General features: G+C 45.8%; 1 protein-coding gene across 1 annotated transcript in view; it reads left to right on the forward strand.

Annotated features, from left to right (window-relative positions):
- Positions 1 to 20,573, forward strand: part of LOC124788908 (solute carrier family 22 member 7-like) — a 185,993-nt gene that overhangs the window by 132,498 nt on the left and 32,922 nt on the right. Inside the window, exon 7 of the mRNA XM_047256191.1 lies at positions 13,899 to 14,113. Within this exon, the coding sequence (XP_047112147.1) occupies positions 13,899 to 14,113 (215 nt within the window). The remainder of the gene's footprint in view (positions 1 to 13,898; positions 14,114 to 20,573) is intronic.

Raw genomic sequence — 20,573 nt, forward strand, 5'->3', positions numbered from 1 at the left:
TCCCGCACGATTGAGAACGATTGAATAACTTCACAGATGTTTTTTCGAATAACTTCACAGATATTTTTCTTTTTCTTTTTTGTATTTCGATTCCCCCCCCAGAGGGGGAGGGGGGCTGGCAGCAGCGTAATACGCCCCTCTGCAGCCTACAGATAAAGTAAAAGAACATAATGAGGAGACATAACAGTAAAAACAGGTGATAAGATGCTGACTGTTTAAAACTGGTACATGGCGAAAAAGTTGTGAAGAAAACATAAAAAACAAAGAGGTCAGTGATGCTGATTAAAACCACTTAAAAAACAGACGGGCACAATTAAAAAACATGTGGACAGTTTGGTTTCTGTTCGCAGCTCTTTAAAAATGGGACACACAACACTGAACACTCTAGGAAAACACTGCATGATAGAGTACGAATGCATATGGGTATGGAGGGGGGGGGGACCGATGGAGGGAGAGGGCACAGAAAAAGGGGGAGCAGGGCGGACGCGAGAAAGGAGTGGAAGACAGTGGAGGGGAAAGAAAAAGGACACTGAGGGAGAGAATGGAATTAAGGAGTGAGTAGGTGGGGAAAAAGAGGATGGAGGGGGGAGGAGAGGGAGCCTCGGAAAAGGACAAAGGGAGGGAGGGGAGCCGGCCGCGGTGGTCTCGCGGCTCTAGGCGCTCAGTCCGGAGCCGCGCGACTGCTACGGTCGCAGGTTCGAATCCTGCCTCGGGCATGGATGTGTGTGATGTCCTTAGGTTAGTTAGGTTTAAGTAGTTCTAAGCTCTAGGGGACTGATGACCTAAGATATTAAGTCCCATAGTGCTCAGAGCCATTTGGAGGGAGGGGGAGGTTAGGATCATAGTTGATAGGAGGGATAAATGGAGGGATAGAGGACATCATATGGGAGGGGGAGTTGATGGAAGCCACCTCAGGAAAGGGAATGAAGGGTGCAGAGATGGAGTGAAGGGGGGGCACAACGGTGAAGGCGCGGCAGCGAGCGTGGGTTGGAGATGAGCAACCAGGGGATGAGGGGGATCAAGTCGGCGGGAGGTTTAGAGGATGCAGACATGTTAGAGGAAAACGAGCAGATGGGGGGATAGGAATCAGGTCGTAGAGGATCAGTGTGAGGGACTTCACAAATGCTGACACCTCGTTGTTTATACACTGAAGCGTCAAAGAAACTGGTATAGGCACGTGTATTGAAATTATATATATACACTCCTGGAAATGGAAAAAAGAACACATTGACACCGGTGTGTCAGACCCATCATACTTGCTCCGGACACTGCGAGAGGGCTGTACAAGCAATGATCACACGCACGGCACAGCGGACACACCAGGAACCGCGGTGTTGGCCGTCGAATGGCGCTAGCTGCGCAGCATTTGTGCACCGCCGCCGTCGGTGTCAGCCAGTTTGCCGTGGCATACGGAGCTCCATCGCAGTCTTTAACACTGGTAGCATGCCGCGACAGCGTGGACGTGAACCGTATGTGCAGTTGACGGACTTTGAGCGACGGCGTATAGTGGGCATGCGGGAGGCCGGGTGGACGTACCGCCGAATTGCTCAACACGTGGGGCGTGAGGTCTCCACAGTACATCGATGTTGTCGCCAGTGGTCGGCGGAAGGTGCACGTGCCCGTCGACCTGGGACCGGACCGCAGCGACGCACGGATGCACGCCAAGACCGTAGGATCCTACGCAGTGCCGTAGGGGACCGCACCGCCACTTCCCAGCAAATTAGGGACACTGTTGCTCCTGGGGTATCGGCGAGGACCATTCGCAACCGTCTCCATGAAGCTGGGCTACGGTCCCGCACACCGTTAGGCCGTCTTCCGCTCACGCCCCAACATCGTGCAGCCCGCCTCCAGTGGTGTCGCGACAGGCGTGAATGGAGGGACGAATGGAGACGTGTCGTCTTCAGCGATGAGAGTCGCTTCTGCCTTGGTGCCAATGATGGTCGTATGCGTGTTTGGCGCCGTGCAGGTGAGAGCCACAATCAGGACTGCATACGACCGAGGCACACAGGGCCAACACCCGGCATCATGGTGTGGGGAGCGATCTCCTACACTGGCCGTACACCACTGGTGATCGTCGAGGGGACACTGAATAGTGCACAGTACATCCAAACCGTCATCGAACCCATCGTTCTACCATTCCTAGACCGGCAAGGGAACTTGCTGTTCCAACAGGACAATGCACGCCCGCATGTATCCCATGCCACCCAACGTGCTCTAGAAGGTGTAAGTCAACTACCCTGGCCAGCAAGATCTCCGGATCTGTCCCCCATTGAGCATGTTTGGGACTGGATGAAGCGTCGTCTCGCACGGTCTGCACGTCCAGCACGAACGCTGGTCCAACTGAGGCGCCAGGTGGAAATGGCATGGCAAGCCGTTCCACAGGACTACATCCAGCATCTCTACGATCGTCTCCATGGGAGAATAGCAGCCTGCATTGCTGCGAAAGATGGATATACGCTGTACTAGTGCCGACATTGTGCATGCTCTGTTGCCTGTGTCTATGTGCCTGTGGTTCTGTCAGTGTGATCATGTGATGTATCTGACCCCAGGAATGTGTCAATAAAGTTTCCCCTTCCTGGGACAATGAATTCACGGTGTTCTTATTTCAATTTCCAGGAGTGTATATAAAAACAGGCAGAATACGGCTCTGTGGTCGGCAACGCCTATATGACAGCAAGTCTCTGGCGCAGTTGCTAGATAGGTTACTGCTGTTACAATGGCGGCTCATCTACATTTAAGTGAGTTTAACGTGGTGTTATAGGCAGCACACGAGCGATTGGACACATTGTCTCCGAGGTAGCGATGAAGTGGAGATTTTCCCGGACGACCATTTCACGAGTGCACCGTGAATGTCAGGAATCCGGTAAAACATCAAATCTCCGACATCACTGCGGCCCTAAAAGGATCCTGCAAGAACGGGACCAACAACGATTGAAGGGAATCATCCAACGTGACAGAAGTGCTACCCTTCCGCAAATTGCTGCAATGCTGGGACATCGTGTCAGCGTGCGAACCATTCAACGAAATATCATCGGTATGGACTTTCGGAGCCGAAGGCCCACTCATGTACCCTTGACGATTGCAAGAGACACAAGACTTTACATCTTGCTTGGGCCCATCAACACCGACACTGGACAGCTGATGACTGGAAACATGTTGCCACGTCGGACGAGTGCGTAAGCATCCTCTCTGATCACATGCATCCATTGATGTCCATTGTGCATTCCGAAGGACTTGGGTAATTCCAGCACGTCCAGCATTGCTACAGAGTGCTTCAGGAACACTCTTCTGAGTTTAAACACTTCTGCTGGCCACCAAACTCCCCAGACATGAAAGTTATTGAGCATGCCTGGGATGACTTGCAACGTGCTGTTCAGAACAGGTCTCTACCCCCTCGTACTCTTAAGGATTTATGGACAGCCCTGCAGGATTCATCGTGTCAGTTCCCTCCAACACTACTTCAGACATTAGTCGAGTCCATGCCACGTCGTGTTGCTGCACTTCTGTGCGCTCATGGGGGCCCTACACGATATTAGGCAGATGTACCAGTTTCTTTTGCTCCTCAATGTCTATGCTGGGTGCAGACGGTGAAGGGAACACTTGTTCCAAAACTGCTGTCACCTCAGCCAACAACGCCCAACCAGCACCCTTTATGGTTACAAAATTATTTATATTGTGGTTAATAACTCATAAATTTTGGACTCCAGAGTTTTCCAAACGGAACTGACAGTAGATGGTGGACTCGAAACCGTCTCCATTTTAATTTTGTACCTTTTCATATTTACCATATTATATTGATACTTAGTACTAATTTATTATTAGACATAATGAATTTAATGCTATCGTCTTGGCTTTGTAGCTTAATGACACAGATTAACTAATCAAACTTGTTGAACAAAATTTAGGTATAAAAATTGGTTTTACCTTAGTAATTCAAAAAGTAAAAGAGATCGCTTTCTGAAAACGTCTGCCATGTGTTTGATAAACTGTATCTAATTCCCGAAAAGGAACTTACTAGCTTCAATTTTACGCGACTTTAAGAATTATACAGAAAGTGGGATTTCGAAGTAACTAATTACTTGAAACTTCCTGGCAGATTAAAACGGTGTGCCGGACCGAGACTCGAACTCGGGAGAGCACTTGTCCGCGAAAGGCAAGGTCCCGAGTTCGAGTCTCGGTCCGGCACACCGTTTTAATCTGCCTGGAAGTTTCATATCAGCGCACACTCCGCTGCAGAGTGCAAATCTCATTCTGGGAACTAATTAGTTAACCATGTGGAGATTCACGTAATCATTGTTTTCATAGTCTCACATAACCTGACAAACTTTTGAAACAATATTTAATCATCTAATTTCATGTAATTATTTGGCGAAACACCTTTGTTAGTGGCTTACATCATGCGTGATGTTCTCTGTTGGGCTGAACTTGGCTGAGCGACTGGGAAAGATCAATATTTTATTCACCTCCTTAGCACTGGCTTGCTTCCTCACAGTAGGTCTGATGTAATGTTAAAGGATACATAAAAATGGTATCAAGTTATATTATCATATAGATACTGATGTAAAACTGCGTGCATACACAAACCTCTGTATTCAATCAGTGTAGATTTAAAATTGCTATTTTCCCCTTAACTGCGCACATGTGTGCACACCTACAACCAACAACTGACGCCCACAACCAACATCTCTCCCCTCATGCACACACTTCTGTGCTTAATTTGTCAAATACTGTAATCTTACCCATGTGATTCCCCCCCCCCTCTCTCTGCCTCTTTCGCATGATTAAATTTAATCTCACATTTGCCTCATCATCGAAGGTATATATTCACATTGGGAAGTGATCAACAACACGGTGATCCGCCCAGACTGGAAAGCAGTGGCAGGATAACGAGGCATCGACCAGCCTGGACTCGAACAAGTGTCCCACTAGGGAGGCTGATGCCCTCAAGACGAAAATCACCCGGTAAGTGACCTATCGGCGCAAAGTCGCCAAGTAGTCAGCATACATCCTTCTATCACCTCGGATGCCTATAGCTTCTGGAGCTAGTCATCAGACTAGCTACAGTCGAATTCAAACGGGTGGGTATACTGAATGAAGCTTAATTTACTACGTCCCAGCTAGTTCCCCAGGCCTACATATGCTGTCTACTATCAAGGAATCCATCTGCCTTTGCAAATCTGCATTACTGTCTTATATGTTCCATCAAAGACTCAATCGCTTCCTGACATGTCATTTCTCGTGTTTGTGATCCAGGCATTTAACATCTACTAAAAATGCTGTACACTTAAAATTTACCAAAAATTCAAAGAGAACCACTACACGCATTCAGGTGTAACAAGAAGAAGAAATGCTATCAAAATTTATGGCGAATAACTAACCACCTCGATTTCATACATTAATGTGCTTTGTGCCCATAATGCTGGCAAGTACTACATGTAACAGTCATTGATTGTATACAGTGCAACTCACGACCCGATGAAATATGCTGTTGTCGCCTCACTGGTTATATGTAGTTGTTTCTATAGTTTTCCCTAAATTGCGACAAGTCTACTGTCCTTCAGATTTCGTAAATTGCACCTTCTGGTGCACATCTTCTTACCATCGTTGTGCACAATAAAGATACAAAAAGACCAAAAATGTAAGGCGTACTCACCACACTCGGATCGTTAAAACTGAGTACCGGAGCGGGTGCTGACGTCACAAGTGGGACACTTTTCGGCGAATGGCAGGCGCTGACGTTGCAGTCAACACTTCGGCCATGAGAAAGTAGGGGTTGCAAGGTGACCCCCAGGAGTGAGGAAGGAATCAGTTGTTCACATGTCAGGATCGATCACCGCTTCCTTCATGTGGACGTGCGTTTAGAGTGGTGATTGCTGTAATGGAGCGTGAGATCGCTACTTTAGTGGAGGCCGTTGGACCCAAGGTGGTGATGTGGGCCACAGAAGCCCGGTGTGCTGATGTGAACAAGGCCGTCAGGGAGGCAGCATGCACAGGCGGAGTCGCCCACTGATGTTAGCAAGGCTAAAGAAGCTAACAGAGAACGTGTGCCGTAGATTGTGGAAGGTACTCCGCAGTGTCCTTTCTGAAGGACACGCTGTGGCACTTAACAGAAGCAATTCAGGGAAACCACACGAAATCTAAATTTGGAAGGCCAGATGAGGATTTGAACCATCTATTCGTACCTCCCTAATGCGACTCCATTGTTTTACTAATGTGGCAGCTTTAAACGTGCTTCTGCGAACACCACATCAAGCGAATTACATAAAATGATAGCCATGAATTTTTACTGTCCATAGAGCTGATTTTGTTTTCTTTGCTGCACTTCCATCCGTTTCACTCAGAGTTAGGCCAGTTCCGTTGTTTATGGTGTGCGAGGGGCAGTCAGATAAAAACCGAAAACTCGCCACAATGGGACCATGGAATGGTTCCATTCAAAAGTGATCACCACACACATTAAGGCATTTCCAAGCATTTCTCTCTTCATGTCGCCAAAGATGTGAAAATCACATGGTGAAACAACCGGGATGGACAAGTGATGTTACAATATTTCCCAACCAAATCGCTGAAGCATAGCCTCTGTCCAATTGGCAGTGTGAGGGCGGCCATTATCGTGCATTTCAATGATTCCGTCAGACAGCATTCCTGGGCGTTTGACTTTATAGCTGGTCGTAGGGTGTGCCAGCTGTCTTCATAGCGCTGCGAACTGACCATAGTTTCATGCTCGAGGAACTCGATGAGAAGAGGGGCCCCTGTAGTCGAAGTAGCTCATCTTGACCTTACCGGAACTTGTGTGAACAGTTCTGCATTTCTTTGGTGGAAGGGAGATGGGACGTTTCCACTGTCAGCTTTGCTGTTTACCCTCAGGCTGCTGGTACGTGTCGGATGGAATCACCTTGTTGCACGATAACGCCTGCCCCCACGCTGCCAATCGGATGGAGGCTACGCTTCAGCGATTTGGTTGTGAAACACTGCAACATCCCCCGTATAGCCCGGATCCTTCACTGCTGATTTTCATATCTTTGTTTACCTGAAGGACGACGTGCATGGACGTCCGTTTCTGTCGGAAGAGGAAGTGCAAGACTGGGTGCAAGTATGAACCCATCAGGGGCCGACGGTGTTCTACAAAGCAGGAACTGATCATCTCGTCTCCCACTAGGATAAATGTCTTAATGAGTGTGTTGTATACTGTAACTGGGTTTTCTCTTTTGATGCTAGTCAATTGTCAAGATGAGCATTAAAAGGGCATTTGATTCTAAAGCATTATGTCAGGGTGAAAAACACTAAATAAATTACTTTTTCTCTCTTACAACATGTGGGCAGGGTGGGTTCTTCCTTGGCTCGAGTATGAGGAAGAATGAAACAACATTTTTACATAAGATAACTTTTATTGAAAGTTTTGTACAGTGGTTTCCCTACGCGATTGTTCTGGCTGGGAGAGCAGCAGTTGTGTCGTTTGTGAAGCCTTCAGCTTGCGTGAGCGGCGGCGTCTGATTACGCCGGGCGGTGTGTATCTCGTGTCGCCGTTTCGCCCAGTTGACTGGAGACGCGCATCGTGCTGTGGCCCGTTTAATTATTGAGAACGAAGTCGTGAATCGGATGGTGATACCTTGGATGTGGCGTCCCAGTGCTTCTCTCTCTATGCGGCCGGGTGCGACGGCCAGTGTCCCGGACTCGAACAACGGACTCCAGCTTGCCAGTCTTCGGGTGTCAGATCTTCATCACCAGCTCACAGATGACTGCTGATGTGAGGCTATCTCATTCCCGTCCTCACGAGTCACATGGGTACGTAAAAATCAGTCTTCAAATACCTTCTAACTTCTGTCTTCTGGCGGCGAGATTGCTACTTGCTATTCCATTACAGCGGCGGACTTGGTGCTTCTGTGTACGATGTAGTCTCTTCCTGCATGACGGTCTTCAGCACCGAAACTGAACTGAAAACTACTCTCGGGCCCACTGCGTCTCGCGTATTTATTTACTTCAGTTCACTGGAGGTGAACGACTTCACGGTCATTGCCTCTTCTGTCACATTGGAAAGCTTCTCGAAGAATCTTCTTAACGTCGGTCATGGCGCTTGGAATGTAGGCGAAGGCCTTTGATCACATGTGACAATTGAGGAACACGTGAGCCGGTCATTGCCTCTTCTGTCACGTTGAAAAGCTTCTCGAAGAATCTTCTTAACGTCGGTCATTGGCTCTTGGAACGTATGCGAGGGCCTTTGATCACATGTGACAACTGAGAAACACGTGAGCCGGTCGGGTGATGCCCTGACGGCTGAATCGACAGCTTCTGCTTATGTGGGGAGCGCAATGGCTTCTCCTGAACTTGCTGACTTCACGGTCATTGCCTCTTCTGCTCTGCCCGCTGTTTGCCGGTGTGTAATTCTTCTAAACTAAACTAAGTTTTACATTTATTTTCTGATTTCTACTTCACTTCACATTAATTTCACTAATTTATTTACCTATCTTAAGTACCACTCAACAATACTTTTGAATGGAACCATACCATGAACCCTCTGCGACCACTGGTTTTCATTTTACCACCCATTATATAATTAGTCAATGCATCATATATTCACACAAAGTTCAGATGAGTATAATGTAACTTATTTGCCATCAAACAAGTCTAAATGCTTTTTAGCACTTTTAACGTGAATGTTTTTAATTGATCCTTTCAGATAGATGAGTGCGTTAGCACGTGACCTCCGGGTTTCACGGAGGTGCCCTGGATCGAATCCACCTGAGGGATTACTAAAAGGACTGGTGTGTCGATCAGCCTGCGTGAGATTTTTAGGCTGTTAACCACTTCTGAGTAGGTGAATATCAGGCTGGTTCCTACGTCCCTCCTTATTCAAATGATCCGCAGACATTTAGAAAACGCTGTCATACTTGCACGTGAAACAACAGTAGACGCAGGCAGATGGGTTGCATACACAAATTTCGTCTCAGCGGGAAGTCGTGGAGACTGGAAGGGAATCCAATCACTCGCCAGGTCTAGTGTTGCCCAATCCAAAAACTGTCATGCTGACCTTTTGAGGTTACGGGGTAAGACTAGCAAAACGGAAATACAGAGAGAATGTTTTAATTTGACAGGTTTCTTGGCACCCATTGAACTGAAAAATTTGTCATAACCTGAACGATCTGTGAAATGTGGTGGACAGGTCCCATCAAGATCTTTGCAACGTCAACTAATTACTACACTATTAATTTTTGCCACGTTCGTGTCCACTGTAGATGTTCTGTGAGTGCCCTGGACGTGCATAAACTACAGTGCATGCAGGATCACATTTGAGTAGCCCATTTTTTTACAATAGAAAATGTAGGGGAAGAATCCATCAATGTCTAATATAACTGCTCTTGTACTCCTATACGCGCTGCAGTTAAACCTCTTAAAAAGAAGTAATATATTACAATGCAAATTTAAAATTTCATCTAGCTTTGGCCAACACTTAGCATTTTATTGATTACGCAAACACCACACAAAAGCAATAGAACTCATGCTTGCATATATTCACACTGTTCCGACAAACTTCAAATTGGCCCTACACTATTCCAGGTACAAGGATTCCTGATATTCTTAGAAATTCGAAAGGAAAAAGCACAGTTAATGGAAGATAAAGAGACAACAGTCAGCATTAAATTCAGCCATATAAGAATCGGACGGTGCTTCTTTCATGAATACACTTACGTAGCTTCATTGTCCGTTCGACGATACCCGTTCGTGACACGATTAGACCACTGGAAGCTCTTCGCAGCTTAACGTTTTATGAAAGACTGGAGCCTTTCGTTACACTGCGATGGACACCATTCCTTTCTTCCAGGAACGGAAGTCCAGCAGAGAATGAAAGCGAGCTTCTGTGAAATTTAGAAAGGAGAAGAAAAGTTCTACCAGGTTGAAGTTGTGAGGTTAGGATCTCCCCCTTTCCCTCACCGCCTCGAACCACGGATTTGAGCGCGAAGGCTTGCTTGCTTGCTTCAAAGGCACAGAGAGCAGTACCATAGTTGCAACCATATCCCAGGGTATCTGTTGAGGGGACAGACTAACTCATAATTCCTGAAGAGGGATTGCAGGCTCTTCACTGGGTTTGTAAAATTGCCCAACATGGCCTCGATAGGCTGGAACTGCCAACGGCGGAAAGCAAGGGAAAATTACAGTTGTTATCCTTCCCGAGTACTGTCTTGACATCTGAGCTCTCAATATGCACACAGCTACTTTTTTTCTTCGATGTATTCTTCACGTTTCTGTTAGGTCCATTTACCTTTCCCGCTTCCTCTACAGCTTTGCTTCCTCACTCTAGGAATTTCTGCTTCATCACTTTGCACTTTCTGTGAATGTAATTTTTTAATGTCTGAACGTAGTATATTATCCAGTTATATCTTCTGGACCTCGTCTTTATGCCTATTGCGTCCTTTGCTGCCTTCACTGTTTCACCGCTCGAGGTTACCGATTCGTCTTCTAGTGTGTTCCTTGTCTCTGGTTCTATCAATCGTTGTCCAATGCTCTGTTTGAAACTCTCAAAAACCTCTGGTTTTTCTGTTTATTCTGGGCCCAGCTCCTTAATTTTTTTACGTTTTACAATTTGTTCAGTTTTAGTCTGTATTTCGTAAACAATAATGATCAGAATCCACATCTGACCAGGAGAAGTTTTGCAGTTCAAAATTTGGTTTCGAAACCTTTGCATCACCGTTACATTACCATTGTCTAAACTATGATACCTTACTTTGTATCCGGATCTGTTCCGAAACAACATTTTTCTTATGATCCTTAACCTATGTGTTTAGCAATTATTGTGTTACGCTCTGTGCAAGATTCTGCCATGCATCTTTCCGTTTCATTTCTTTCCCCCACGCCATGTTGAACAATTTTTCTTCCTATACCTTTTCCTGTTTCCCATCACAATTAAATTTTCATCATAGTTCACGATCTGAATAACATCTTTTACCTGATTATATATTTTTTCAATGACTTCATCTGCAGCGCTAATATAGACGCAAATTTTTACTGTGAGTGCTGGTTTTGTATCGATGTTGGCTACGATAATACATTCACTATGCTGTCTCTAGTAGCGCACCCTCATTTTATTCATTATTAGAAGTTTTACTGCATCAAACCTATTTAATCTTTCATTAATAACGCTATGCCATGGACCTTCTGAGATGGGCTGGCTTTCACGCCTCTGTCGTACAGGTAGCCGTACAGTAGGTGCAGCCACCTCACAGGGGTATCTGTGTAGAGGCCAAAAGGAATACCGCTCTTGAGTTAAAAAGTTTGTATTCCGTTCAGTTTCGATTTTTGTCTGGCAAAGGAAGCCTATTAAAATATCCTTAATGGCGGTCTCCTCAAGTAGCTACGATACGATATTGCAGTTCCTGTGTTCAGAAGTATGGTATTTATCCGTCGACATTGGCCAAGCGACTTTCAATTACAACGTCTCCCCTGTACGGAAATACTCTCAATGGATACAAGAGCGCAGGTTGTAGACGGAAGTTTGGATCTGGTCGTGAAGCGTGCGGGAATAGCCTTATAGTTAGGCACCCGCTCGCGATAAGCGCGAAATCCTGTCCTGCACAAATTTTTGTCGTCGTCATTCCATTACACAGCTCACAGTTGTCCATATTCGCAACTGCGAATACATTTTATGTCCTTCACATAGCTGGCTGTGTTCAGAGAAATCTCGACTGTCCGCAGCAACTCCATTGGCTGTCAGGCATTAGGCATCTTTCTCGCAGGACTCTTAGTTTGGTCACATTCATAACGTCTCTAAGTCTCTGCGTGTCAAAGTTTACAATGTCCTTCGTGTAACCGCAATAGCGATGACCTCTGGAAATGGCTCGCCGACAAATCCTTTTAGCAACGCTGACACAAGTGTATAAGCTCCAGTACGGTTTTATGACAGAGGTTTAAATAAGAATATAGGAAGAGAGAATTTTATGTTTTTGTTGTTCGAATGATTCTCGGGTTTTCAGGTGGATACAATCGTGGAGTGCCCACGATATTTCAGTGGATAACCGTTCTGCCATAGGTGGTGCTGAAGCAATGGTCTGACGCTCTCTGCCGCTAGTATTTATCGCTCGCTGGTCTAGGTACGATTCCGTGTCCGGAGGTAAGGGAAGCGAAGTCTGCGGTAGGTGGTGGTGGTGGTGGTGGTGGTGGTGGTGGTGGTGGTGGTGGTGCACAGGCTCTCTTCGGCGGCCATGGCGGAATGATCTCGTGTCCGCTTGCACTGTTGCTCCTAGGTAGAGATTAGAATTGGTTCCCAGGCTTTACTGAGTTGGTAACCAGTGTCCCTGTTGACGAGGTTGTTTGTTACGCGAATTTCTACGGCCTCTTTGAAGATGAACTCCCAGTAGTTATTTGTGGAGGCCAGTACTTTTGCCTCATCATAATTCGCCATGTGTCCAGCGTTTATGCAATGTTCTGCTACGGCAGATTGGCTTGGTTGGCCCATGCGGGTATAGCGTTGGTGTTCTTTGCATCGATCTTCCACTGTAGGAACTGTTTGCCCGATATAGGATTTGCCACAGCCGTAAGGAAGTCTGTATACGTCCGCTTTCTTGAGGCTGACATCGTCTTTCACCGTTCCTAGCATGGCGCGCATCTAAGCCGGCGGTCAGCAGACTGTGTCGATCTTGTGTTGCCTCAATTGTCTCTCTATTTTGGACGCCCCGTTACGTGCAGAGGGTAGAAACGCCAGGCCTTATTTCCCTTCTTCGCTTTGTTTTTCATCTAGGTCCCTACTACTCTTCTGTTATCGAAAGATCCTTTGGATTTGGCGGTTACCATATCCATTCTTGCGGAACTCAGTCTCCAGATACTTGAGTTCCGTTGATAGGTTCTTTTCGTCCGAGATCTTATGTGCTTTGTGTACCAATGTGTTAAGCACTGCCGCGAGGAGTGGCCGCTTGGTTTGAGGTGTCATGTCACGAATTGGGCGGCGCCTTCCGCTGGATGTTCGAGTCCTCCCTCGGGCGCGCGCGCGCTTGTGTGTGTGTGTGTGTGTGTGTGTGTGTGTGTGTGTGTTGTTCTTAGCATAAGTTGGTTTACGTTAGTTAAAGTAGTGCGGTGGTCTAGGGACCGTTTAGGGACTCCGTTTAGCTGAGCCGGATGGTGGCAGCTGGAAGCATGTAGATACGGGTCAATGTGCGTGGCCTTTTATCTTTACATTATAATAGATATTTATTTTTCTTTAGTGTTATTTCATCCCCCTCCTCCAACCCATGTAGATGGTCTGGGCTGCAAGCGGATACAATTTGCCACTCTTTAGCCTAATGAGAGTAAAATTTTATATATAGAAACTGGACTTGGAGTTTTTTTTTAAAAAAAAAAACAAAAAAACTTTTGTACAGTAACAAGACAGCTCGTCAGTTGCGTAAGTTAAAAATGTAATGTTTAATTTGGTGATTGATTAAATATAGACACAGAAGATGGATAGACAGCAGCATTAAGGAAAACGGCCAATGTGCTGACTGATTAAAGTAGACATGTAGATGAGTGAATAGATGAGTGGATGTAAACTTCTAGGGATAAGGATATCAAGGGAACGTCGCATTTAAAAGTAGTGCATAGGACGGGGTTTGTGTGTGTGGATGTTTGGAGGAGGGTTTGGGAAGAGTTGAGGGAGATGTGGAAGTGAGAGAGATGGATGTATATTAGGGCGGATTTCATGGTCGGATAAGGGAAGACTATTATTCGTCGGAAGAGGGTGTGGATGTGTAGTGTTGGTTATTATATGTGAACTTACTTAGATCGTTCACTTAAGTTCAGTTGTTTTATGGTCTAAAGCTGGCTGTACGGGTGAGGCCGAAACTCACTAACAAATTAAAAAAAACCGTAATGGCGGATTTAGTATTAACACCATTGAGTGTAATTCGAGAACCTGACGGACGGACGGAACCGCGTAGGTCCGTGCACGTGCTGACGATGTTCTCGCTGGTGCTGAGCGTGGGCGGTGTCAGCGACAACCCGTTCGCCTCGGTGGCCGCGCAGGGGGCAGCCCAGCTGCTCGGCTACCTGGCCGTCCGCCACTGTGCGTCCCGCTTCGGCCGCCGCTGGTCCGCTGTCGCAGCTCCTGTGCTGGCCGCTGCCGTTGGTTCTGCCATCATTCTCCTCATGACAGGTAAGCCACATGTCAACATCAGCTCTCTATCTTAACATCACTCTGTGAATGCAAATGCAAAAGGACAACGTCGTAATGTATGAATGCATGGTATCGTGGCGAATTCGTTACTATTTATGGTTATCTTTGTGTATTCTCGCCATTCCAGCCGGATAAAGTCTAATAAACGTAGGCACTAAGATGCATACCTTGAAGAGCTATCGGCACTTCTTCAATAGAATAAATGGGTTTGATAGTAGTGAAGAAGAACAAGTGCACTGTAGAGTCCATGTTTTCTCGTCAAGTCCTCCTGGGACAATTTGGGTAAGGCTAAGGCCAGCAACTACTTGGAGTGGCTAGATGCCTGAGAAGTACTGAAAAATAAAGGAATACAGCCATTTCCAAAATAATTGAGCAATCGTAAAGAGCATAGATGCTTGTGACTATCAGCTCTGGAAAAAGCATAAGCACGTGGAGGATCCATGGCACAAATTAAGGAATGTTGTAAGCTATATGGTAGAGTGGGAGGGAGAGAGGATTCAACACTGTTTAATAACAATATTAGAAAGTAGAGTGTTTCTTAGTAAATTCGAGCGATTCCTATTGATATACAAAATCAGAAAAAGCGAATACAAACGTAAGAACAACTACGAGAGAAGGATAACATGAATCCTCAAGGACAATGTTTACTCGACGAGAAGACCTTAAAACCCCTCAGTCTGTTTAAAATCTGTCAACCGATAGAGAGTGAAAGTCGTATAATACGTCACGATACACTACATTCTGCCTTTAGAAATTGCTTCATCGAAGAATACAAGACTATTTCTACGTCCAACTGTCACACGAACGACAAAATAAGATACACACAAATAAGTGACGTGGAGAATCAGCTAACGGAGTTGAATAAGCAAAAGCACTTGGCATATCGGCGTGCCCGTTGGATTCCGTGTCAGATTCTAGGGAAATGATCATATCTTCTAGCAACAGTCATACGACAGTTCATGTTGCAGACAGACAGCAGCGATATAAATGCAGGCTAAAAGTTGATACACAGGGGAACAAAAGTATATAAACACCAAAACCACAACACATTACCATGCCCAATATGGTGTAGGAAACCCGTTCGTGCCGGCAGTTGTGGCCGAGCGGTTCTAGGCGCTTCGGTCTGGAACCGCACTGCTGCTACGTTCGCAGGTTCGAATCCTGCCTCGGGAATGGATGTGTGTGCTGTCCTTAGGTTAGTTAGGTTTAAGTATGTCTAAGTCTAGGGGACTGATGACCTCAGATGTTAAATCCCATAGCGCTTCGCGCCATTTGAGACAAACACGTTCGTACTTAGCTTCCAGTCCCTCTGAATCGATAATTACAGGTCCCGTACAGTTTCCAAAGAAATTTTATGCAACTCTTCCAGGAATAGTGGCAAGTTGGGGCAACGATGATGGAGGTGGACAACGATCACGCACACCTCTCTTCAAAACAACCGAGATTTGGTGTTTGTGGTTCCCAATGGAGACGCGGCATTTCATCACAAAACCAGTTTTGGACAATGAGAGTTGTTACGGTGCTCGCTTATTGCCAAGTTCGTATCGATCTTAGTGCTGAGTTTTCACTGAGACAGCGCTTTGGCGTTAGGCGGTTGTTTCTGTGTGTGATCGCTGGCCGCAGCTTAGCTGGAGGCGTGTGAGGAGGGAAGTGGTGGCTGCTTGGCGTGGAGACAGTTCGGCTCGGCTGGGGTTATTTGCGTCTGGACGCCGAGTGGGGCCCGATCTGTTAATAATGTGGACAGCGGCGTGGTGTGCCGTTTAACTTGATTCGCAAGGGGAGCAAAATCTCGCCTGTTGTAGTTTGTCGAGCCTGTGTTTGAAATACCTTTCAATGTGCGGCGGGATGTCATTTCGTCCTCCTGTCGCTCCGCCGCTGGGATTGCTATCCTCGTTTACCGTCCCATGGATGTATATCGATGGGGTACGCTGCTCTCCGTACTCTACTAGACGCTGGTGATGGAAGTGCGTCGTTCAGCGGCACGTTAATCTGGGTGCTTTATGTTTGATCTTAAAGTGCATAGTCTTCGAGTGGCACTCCTTAGAGTTTGCTTGCGCAGTTAAATTGGAGTTTATTTTGTCTTGTGGTGCTTCCGCTCTCCGTTAACGAAGGTTGAGCTTCATTCGGCACTCTGTACGACGCTCGACACCTCAGCAGGCGGGTCGGAGCCACCTTCGCGACTAAACGGAAGCCTTTGGACTGAGAGGTCTTGTGTTTTGCATATTGTTCATAAATTGTTGTTTTGGTATTAAGTTGGCCGAGGTTTCTTATGGATATCCCGGCATTTGGTCTGTTGTCCGGCCCGGGCTAGGTGTCGTTATTTTAGAAGTCGGTCCTTGTTTTGGCTTAGTACGATTTTGGTTTACTGCCTGGTGGTTCTCGTAGTACGCCGGGTCGCTGTGGTTGTGTTGCATTTTGTATGGGGCTGTGTGCTCGGAGCCGTGGAGTACCATGATTTTATTATTATTAAGTAACATTATCACTTAAATTATTTCATTCTTGTTGCGTTAATTGCAACTTGGGCACTGAGAAATTTAGTAGTGTAATTGAGGAAGATTTAATAGTGGCACATGCCCCTTTACCTGTTTCGTAATCTGTTAATTACCGAAAGACCTTAAGCTCATAGTCACATGATGTGATTTTCTTAAAGTATTGTATTTTTTGTCATGTTATTGTTTTTTTTTAATTTGCTGATCACTGGTGTACTGTTCCAAGTATTAAAATGTTTCAGGTAACTATTACTTGGCCGTTCGTGATACATATTGTTTGTTATAATAGATTTAAGTATGCCAATTGTAATGTCTCATATATCATGATGTGCGTGTGTAATGGTGCAATAAATGGATGATTGTTATTTCTGTTTTGGCGCCCTTCATGCCTCCTTTCTTGTCCCTATTGGTACGCTACCCCTGTGTTCGTAAACCACATCAAGAGTTATATGAACAGGCGCCCTGTCGTCTTGGAGCGCAGCATTATAGTGGTGGGAACATTGTGGCAAGGGACTGAGCTGATCAGCCAAAATGGTCACATAACCCTTCGCAATAATACGACCTTGCGGAGTAACTGTGCCCCATGGAGCACCCCAATATGGCCGCCCAGATCATCACTGAATCCCCGCCATGTTTCACTCTTGGCATCAAGCAGTCTGCATCTTAGGCTTGGGAAACCGTATGATACACGTAAACTCGATGTGAACTTGGAAAAACTGCGAACAAGACTCATCCAATGAAATAACTTCCTTCCATTGCTTCAAAGCGCGGATGTTATGATTACGGTAACGGGCATTTGCGTTATTTATGAGAGGCTTTGAATTCGAGCTCTCCCTGCAGTTCCGTGCTTATGGAGCTCCCTACGCGATGGTTTGGTGCTGACAGGATTTGCAAGTCCAACGTTCAATTCTGCATTGACTTTTGGAGCTGTCGTCACAATGCTCTTCCTTGACCGGCTACGTTGGTTACGGGAACACCCACCATGCAAGCACCAACAATTTGCCCTCGTTCGAATCCAATTAACTCTGACATAACGCACTCAAAACTACGCAAAACGTAGTTTTGACTGTGACTGACACTTAAAACGTACTGAGGACATCGATAAGGTGCCGCTCGTAGCCAGTTACAACAGCGCCTCTACAAGCTTTGTTAACATCTGTACTCACGTTCAAGAATGCAATTCTCGAGGTGTTTCCATATTTTTATCCAACAACTGTAGGTGGCCTAAACAGCGCAACGTCACATATAATTCCAAAGATGCAGGTCGTTATAACCTTTAAAGCAATCACAGAACGCATGTACGCAATTACAGGCCAATCACACTCACGTCCGTTCCTTGTAGGATTATACAATATTTATTTGTGTCGTCATATGGTAACTGTTCTAACCAACATGAATCCTGCCAAGTAGGCCAGGTTTAAGCTCTCTGAGGAGGTCCAGATGGCCTCAGACGGCGGAGGCCAAGTTGGTGCCCCTTTTTCTTGACCACTGGAAACTCTCAAATACAGTTGCGCACCGTCGCCTAGTTAACAAATTATTTGTTTATGGAAGACCAGAACACACATGTACTTTGATTGAAGACTTCGTGACAAACTACATTAAATTTATCGTTATTAATGTGCAAACACTGTCACAAGCGAACCAGCCTCGGCTCTGAGTGAACAGTTTTTATGCTGAAATAACCCTCTCTGGAACTCATCGATGAATTTGTCTGAACAGACTTCTGAAAAGTGGTAAAGGCAGATGCCAGGCTGAACGTTATTGGAAGAAGCCGCTTGTAAAGTTCTGCCTCGACCGGTCGTGAGTATTGATTGTCGGCTTTACCGAGTTGAACTGAGAGAGAGAGAGAGAGAGAGAGAGAGAGAGAGAGAGAGGGGGGGGGGGGGGAGGGATGGGAGGGTGGAAATAACAGCTGAACGTCTTGTCACGATTGTGTTCAGTGAGTACGAGAGCACAGCAGAAAGTCAAATTACAATGAGTGATGTTACTGTTACGTTAGATATCGCGCATTCAGGAGAGCTTTGCGGTCAAAATTCTAAGAGCCTGCATTCCAATAATAGTCACTAAATGTATTAAATTCTCGAGCACAAATATCGCGTAGTAATCACTAAAGATAACAAGAGAAATTCACACGTAAAATGGGCACCAGTAGTTCTCGTTAACGTTTACCAGGGTAAAAGATGGGGCATTTACTCTGATATGCATACGCTACACCATGTTTCGTGGGTCGTATGCTCAAACATTTTATGGCGAAGGGTACTTCCAGTATAACTACCTGATCCACTCTTCCCTGTTGCAATTGCGAATGCGGCGTGGGAAGAATGTCGGTAAACCTCCGTATTAACTCCAATTCCTCGAAATCTCTCTTTGTGGTAATATCGTTAGATGTATGTGAGAGGAAGTAATAAGTTGTCCAACTTTCCCTGGAACGTACTCTCACCGAATTTCAACGGGAAACCTTTCCGTGATGCTCGCCTTCTTGCAAGACAGCTAATCTAGCCCAGTCTTGTCACGTTAAAAATTCAATGTGGTGGAAAGGGGCCAGTTAAAATGCTGGAATCTCTGCTCTATATCAATCGTTGGAGACACTCAACTGCAGAAGCCATTTTTGCAGACCATTTGAATATTCACTGCAATTATGGAAGCTGCTGAGGTCTTTTCCATTGAAAGTGTGACCATGCCAGTTTGAGGGGCAAAATGAGCTCACATGTGACTTATAAGCAATAAATTCGGGAAATCGAGACTCGGCATCACAGTTAAATGCAATCACACGGTGACAGAGACCCGTGTTCGAAATTATTGAGAAAGTTTTTTTATTGGAAAATTGCTGTCAGGTAGCTGTGTGGTACGAAGTACACATTAAACTCTAAGCAAGTGGGGAAAATTACCTTGATAAATGATTCAGTTGTTGAAATTAAAGACTGAAATGTCTAACGCCAAAGCATATCCAGTCTATTGTCAATTAATTACAAATATCATTGAAGAACTGTGTCAGTGTGTCGAAGTTGTCCCAGTACCGTTAGTTTATTCGTAAGGATTTTTGAATCTGACCTCCAAATGCACTTTTGAGATTTTCAATCTCACCAGGAAGAGAGATTGGTGCAAGTCTGACTTCTCTGCCGTGAGACATCAGGATAGTTGTAATTGAAAATACGCACAACAAAAAGTTTTGCATCTCCTCGGTTCCGAGAGTTCCGGAACATGTACAGAAAATTGGAATATATATCGAAAAAAACATTATTTTCGTCCTTTTTAGTGCTCATGAAAACCACACATTGCATGTTGTACCATCATATAGACAGACCTTCAGAGGTGGTGGTCCAGACTGCTCTACACACCGGTACCTCTGATACTCAGTAAAACCTCCTCTTGTATTGACGCAAGCCAGTATTCGTCGTGGCATACTATCCACAAGTTCATCAAGGCACTGTTCTTCCAGATTGTCCTACTCCTCAACAGCGATTCGGCGTAGATCCCTCAGAGTGGTTGGTGGGTCACGTCTTCCATAAATAACCCTTTTCAATCTATTCCAGGCATATGTCTGGAGAACATGCTGGCCACTCTAGTCGAGCAATGTCGTTATCCTGAAGGATGTCTTTCACAATATGGTCAAGATGGGGGCGCGAATTATCGTCCATGAAGGCGAATGCCTCGCCAACATGTTGCCGATATGGTTGCACTATCGGTCGGAGGATGGCATTCACGTATCGTACAACCGTTACGGTGCCTTCCATGACCGCCAGTGGCGTATGTCGGCCCCACGTAATGTCACCCAAAACAGCAGGGAACCTCCACTTTGCTGCTCTCGCTGGACAGTGTGTCTAATGCGTTTAGCCTGACCGGGTTGCCTCCAAACACGTCTCCGACAATTATCTGGTTGAAGGCATATACGACACGCATCAGTGAAGAGAACATGATGCCAATCCTGAGCGCTCCATTCGGCATGTTGT

Source organism: Schistocerca piceifrons, chromosome 3, assembly GCF_021461385.2.
Source record: "Schistocerca piceifrons isolate TAMUIC-IGC-003096 chromosome 3, iqSchPice1.1, whole genome shotgun sequence".
NCBI classification, from domain to species: Eukaryota; Metazoa; Arthropoda; class Insecta; order Orthoptera; family Acrididae; genus Schistocerca; species Schistocerca piceifrons.